Genomic DNA, 6319 nt, shown 5'->3' on the forward strand with positions numbered 1-6319 from the left:
CGTCCATGCCAAGTTGTGGAACCAGTTCAATGTATTTTGCAAGTTCAGGCACTAAAGTGCACATTCGTGACAAGTTCAAGCACCAGTGTTGTATTTACCTCTATTATTATCGTATGAGTATCGGCGTCGGCTTCGGCGAGCCGCGATGGCGGCCTTCCAGGAACCCCGTTGGATCACCGCCGCAATGTTTATTCATGCCTTGCCCTCTCGTCGTTTCCAACTCCGGTCCAGTCGCACTATAAATACCCGCCGCACCGATGAGGCTGTCCGTACTACCACACCGGCACGTCCCAGGTTGCCAACACCGCGCTGAGGCACTTGCATTGCATTGGTAGCAGCTAGCTAGCGATGGAGGGGGCGTCAAACTGGGGACCGGCGGCGATGGAGGTCCAGGCGGCGCCCAAGGCCAAGTTCAAGATCCCGGTGGACGATGACAGCAAGGCCACCGAGTTCTGGCTCTTCTCGTTCTCGAGGTCGCACATGAGCGCCTTCCACCTCTCGTGGTTCTCCTTCTTCTGCTGCTTCGTGTCCACCTTTGCGGCGCCGCCGCTCATGCCGCTCATCCGGGACAACCTCGGCCTCACGGCCAAGGACATCGGCAACGCCGGGGTCGCGTCCGTCTCGGGCGCCGTCTTCGCGCGCCTCGCCATGGGCACGGCCTGCGACCTGGTCGGTCCCCGCCTGGCGTCGGCGGCCATCATACTGCTCACCACCCCCGCGGTCTACTGCACCTCCATCATCAACTCGGCCTCCTCCTTCCTGCTCGCGCGCTTCTTCACCGGCTTCTCGCTCGCTTCCTTCGTGTCCACGCAGTTCTGGATGAGCTCCATGTTCTCGGCGCCCAAGGTGGGGCTGGCCAACGGCGTCGCGGGAGGCTGGGGCAACCTCGGCGGGGGCGCCGTGCAGCTCCTCATGCCCTTCGTCTTTGAGGCCGTCCGCAAGATAGGCAGCACCAAGTTCGTGGCGTGGCGCGTCGCCTTCTTCATCCCGGGCATCATGCAGACGGTGTCGGCCATCGCGGTGCTGGCGCTCGGGCAGGACATGCCGGACGGCAACTACCGCAAGCTGCACAAGTCCGGGGAGATGCACAAGGACAGCTTCGGCAACGTGCTGCGCCACGCGGTCACCAACTACCGCGCCTGGATCCTGGCGCTCACCTACGGCTACAGCTTCGGCGTGGAGCTGGCCGTGGACAACATCGTCGCCGAGTACTTCTACGACCGCTTCGACGTCAACCTCCACACCGCCGGCCTCATCGCCGCCACCTTCGGGCTGGCCAACATCGTGTCCCGCCCAGGCGGCGGGCTCATGTCCGACTGGCTGTCCCAGCGCTACGGCATGCGCGGCAGGCTGTGGGGGCTGTGGGTGATGCAGACCATCGGCGGCGTCCTCTGCGTCGTGCTGGGCATCGTCGACTACTCCTTCGGCGCCTCCGTGGCCGTCATGATACTCTTCTCCTTGTTCTGCCAGGCCGCGTGCGGCCTCACCTTCGGCATCGTGCCCTTCGTGTCGCGCAGGTCGCTGGGGCTCATCTCCGGCATGACCGGCGGCGGCGGCAACGTCGGCGCCGTGCTCACGCAGGTCATCTTCTTCAGGGGCGGCAAGTACAAGACGGAGACGGGGATCATGTACATGGGTATCATGATCCTCGCATGCACGCTGCCCGTCGCCTTCATCTACTTCCCGCAGTGGGGCGGCATGCTCGCCGGGCCGCGGCCGGGGGCGACCGCCGACGACTACTACAACGGGGAGTGGACCGCGGAGGAGCGGGACAAGGGGTACAACGCTGCCACCAAGCGTTTCGCGGAGAACAGCGTGCGCGAGGGCGGCCGGAGGGCGGCGTCAGGCAGCGACTCAAGGCACACCGTCCCCGTCGACGGCTCGCCGGCGCCGGCCGACGTGTGATGAAGAACTCAAGCTCAACGAAGTAATCGCGATCGATCCAGTATATACATAATACGACTATATACGTACGTACGTACCATATTTTATCTGATGAGAAATCAACAACAAAAACACACCCAGATATAGAAAGCTGATATAAATAGTTCATCTGTCCGGGAAGCCGATAAACTGAACTCGAGCTCATATGAGCTCGGTGAACATTAAAATCCAAAAAAAATGAAAAATTCAAAAAATTCTAAAATTGTTGTGCCAACATTTGAGAAATGTTTAGAATGCCTACAAATTTTCATCGCAAAATAAAATTCGCTGAAGTCGTGACAAAAAAAAAAGATGCTCAAAAAAATTATTTTTGGAGTATTGATTTTTTTTTGCCATGACTTCCACGAATATCATTTCATGATGAAACTTTGCAAGCATTGAATTTTTTTGTCAAATGCTGCCACATAAAAAAATTCAAAAGCTTTTAATTTTAATTTCATTTTTTTGATTTTATTGTTTTCTCGAGCTAGCTGAGAAGGGCACTTCCGATCTGGCGGAGCTTACGCTACAGGAAAATCACACCTCGCCATGAGACTAGACGTAACCTGAGTGTAAAAACTCGCCCACTAGGTAAGCCCATTACTATCTAACACTACTGGAATTTTAAATAATGCCCACGGCCCGCAGCCGCCGGCATAGGCTTATACCGACGACTATTGTCGACGCATGGCCGTCGGTATTGATCTTGTTGGGAATGACCTGTCAGACCGTCAGTATACAAAAGGCGTCGGCATAGATCCCTATGTTGACGGCCTTACTCGTGCCGTCGACATGGAACCACCGTCGGCAAAAGAGAAGACAACACGACACATAAGGCCATAGTGGACATGTGTCGACGCCCGGGAGCAACCACATAGCAGTACACTGGTACAGCGACGTCCTAAACAAACGGTTTAAAACCCCTTTCCGCGACGGCATTTGGAACCGTCGCCAAGTGAGTGTGTGCGATAGGGTGTCCTTCCCACACGACCCAGAAATCGTCGGGGATAGGCCCTCCTGGGACCCAGGCTGGGGTCGTGTGCGATCGGGCAAGGCGTCGAAACTCAATCATTTCCGTAGGTATGTACATCCCACACGGTGAATCCCAGAAATCATTTCCGTAGGTATGTACATCCCACACGGTGAATCCCAGAAATCATTTCCGTAGGTATGTACATCCCACACGGTGAATCTCAGAAATCATTTCCGTAGGTATGTACATCCCACACGGTGAATCTCAGAAAATCATTTCCGTAGGTATGTTCATCCCACACAGTTCTTTTTGTGGAAACGTTTGTGCAAGGTGGCCTACGCAAACAGTTCGCTGCCGGAAGCCGTGTGTGATTGTTAGTTGATCGAACACGCCTACTTTCTAGAAACCGTGCGGGTTGTTTGACTTCATCGCCCACGGTGCTGTCTGAGTAACCGTTCGCAATAGAAAACCCCAATAACCAGGGTAATTAGCCTATTATTGATAATCCATGTACTAATCAAACTGATATTGCTTATAAAACACGCCAGATATTTCATATCCGTATAAAAGCAACCAGGATTTCATAATCGAATTACATCAGATAGCTTCGGCACTCAGTTACGCCATTACACAACAGCACAAAGTTTCACATGCAGCATCAAAAACCTTTGGAAAGTAGCATCATACACGGTAAATAGACAAATGAATCTCATCTGGGAAACTGCAGAAGCGGAAGGCAAATATTGAGCCTTCAGTGATGTTGAATGTCCTTGCAACTTTAGGCCAGTGGCTATGGATAATTGCCCGCCCATCCTTCGTCCTCTTCAGCAAGACTTCAATATCGTACCGTGGGTGTTGAATGAATACCTTCCTCGCCTCTTTACCATGCAAGTGGTTTGAGAGGTAGTCATCGGTGAACTATTTTGAAAAGTACTGAAAACAAAGCTATGCATAAATCGCTGTTGTAAATTTTGAAATGGCGCAAGGGGTAAAAACAAGGTAAAAGAGTTGGTACCATCCTATAGTTGACTGATGTCTTCTTCATTGTGCGAACAAAGATCTTGCTGTTATTCATCGCAAGTTTCTTCATCCTAACAATCTTTCTGAGTTTCTTGACTTGACTGATATTCATGGACATCTCATTTCCTCATATGCAAAATGGGTCGAATAGTGGGTCTAAGCCTCTGACAGCAGGACCTACATGTGCAAGGCCAAATTGTAACAAACCTAAATATTAGAATGATTCCTGCAACTGCACAATAATGTGCTATTAGCCAAAGGACTCTGCTTGAACAAACCTCGATGGTAAACCGCAGTGTCTCCCATTGTTTCCCTGCAACACACATAAGGAAGATCTTGATCACTTTAACTGAGAGTTGTCATACTATCAGTAGAATATATATTGAGTACAACCAAATTTGATTGGTGTCACATGCATAACAATACAAAATTGTACCCACAGCAAATGAAAATCAAATTGCAGAACTGAACGAAACAGTTAAATGGACAGCAAACCAAATGAACCAAAACAGTTAACTGAGCACGACATTGCAGAATAGAAACATGTACTAGAAGATAAGACACTTAACAAAACAAACAATGCTTGAGAACAGTACTACGAAATGTAGCAATTGTTGGACCAAAGTGTTAACTGAACATTACATTTTAGAGGACCAAACTGTTAACTGAACATCAGATTGCATATCAACATTACAGAGGACAAATCACTAGAAGGCACTGGCGGTGGCCTCGAGAAAACATCACGAACTGTATTTAAAGTAGACAACCGCACGACGGTTGATGACCCACAAGTGTAGGGGATCTACCGTAGTCCTTTCGATAAGTAAGAGTGTCGAACCCAACGAGGAGCAGAAGGAAATGCCAAGCGGTTTTCAGTAAGGTATTATGTGCCAGCACTGAAATTATCGGTAACAGATAGTTTTGTGATAAGGTAATTTGTAACGGGTAACAAGTAACAAGAGTAAATAAGGTGCAGCAAGGTGGCCCAATCCTTTTTGTAGCAAAGGACAAGCCTGGACAAACACTTATATGAAGGAAAACGCTCCCGAGGACACATGGGAATTATCGTCAAGCTAGTTTTCATCACGCTCATATGATCCGCGTTCGTTACTTTGATAATTTGATATGTGGGTGGACCGGTGCTTGGGTACTGCCCTTCCTTGGACAAGAATCCCACTTATGATTAACCCCTATTGCAAGCATCTGCAACTACAAAAGAAGTATTAAGGTAAACCTAACCATAGCATGAAACATGTGGATCCAAATCAGCCCCTTACGAAGCAACACATAAACAAGGGTTTAAGCTTCTGTCACTCTAGCAACCCATCATCTACTTATTACTCCCCAATGCCTTCCTCTAGGCCCAAATAATGGTGAAGTGTCATGTAGTCGACGTTCACATAACACCACTAGAGGAAAGACAACATACATCTCATCAAAATATCGAATGAATACCAAATTCACATGACTACTTATAGCAAGACTTCTCCCATGTCCTCAGGAACAAACGTAACTACTCACAAATCATATTCATGTTCATAATCAGAGGGGTATTAATATGCATAAAGGATCTGAACATATGATCTTCCACCAAATAAACCAACTAGCATCAACTACAAGGAGTAATCAACACTACTAGCAACCTACACGTACCAATCTGAGGTTTTGGGACAAAGATTGGATACAAGATATAAACTAGGGTTTGAGAGGAGATGGTGCTGGTGAAGATGTTGATGGAGATTGACCCCCTCCCGATGAGAGGATCGATGGTGATGACAGTGGTGATGATTTCCCCCTCCCGGAGGGATGTTTCCCCGGCAGAACAGCTCCACCGGAGCCCTAGATTGGTTCTGCCAAGGTTCCGCCTTGTGGCGGCGGTGTTTCGTCCCGAAAGCTTCCTTATGATTTTTTCTAGGGTGAAAGACTTCATATAGCAGAATATGGGCACCAGAGGCCTTCTAGGGGGCCCACGAGACAGGGGGCGCTCCCAGGGGGTAGGGCGCGCCCCCCACCCTCGTGGCCAGGGTGTGGGCCCCCTCTGGTTGATTCATTCGCCAGTATTTTTGTTAATTCCAAAAATAACCTTCGTGAAGTTTCAGGACTTTTGGAGTTGTGCAGAATAGGTATCTAATATTTGCTCCTTTTCCAGCCCAGAATTCCAGTTGCCTGCATTCTCCCTCTTCATGTAAACCTTGTAAAATAAGAGAGAAAAGGCATAAGTATTGTGACATAATGTGTAATAACAGCCCATAATGCAATAAATATTGATATAAAAGCATGATGCAAAATGGACGTATCAACTCCCCCAAGCTTAGACCTCGCTTGTCCTCTATCAGGAACCGATAACAAAAAATATGTCCACATTTTTAGAGATAGAGGTGTCGATAAAATAAAATACGGACA

The 6319-nt window shown here is 49.2% G+C and overlaps 1 protein-coding gene across 1 annotated transcript; it reads left to right on the top strand.

The window, feature by feature from the left end:
- The first annotated feature begins 348 nt into the window (after positions 1-348).
- Positions 349-1905, top strand: LOC123163153 (high-affinity nitrate transporter 2.3-like). Its single transcript, XM_044580913.1, has one exon. It carries the CDS (start codon positions 349-351, stop codon positions 1903-1905), a length of 1557 nt encoding a protein of 518 aa, XP_044436848.1.
- Positions 1906-6319: the final 4414 nt, after the last annotated feature.

This window comes from Triticum aestivum, chromosome 1D (assembly GCF_018294505.1).
Source record: "Triticum aestivum cultivar Chinese Spring chromosome 1D, IWGSC CS RefSeq v2.1, whole genome shotgun sequence".
In the NCBI taxonomy this organism is placed as follows: domain Eukaryota; kingdom Viridiplantae; phylum Streptophyta; class Magnoliopsida; order Poales; family Poaceae; genus Triticum; species Triticum aestivum.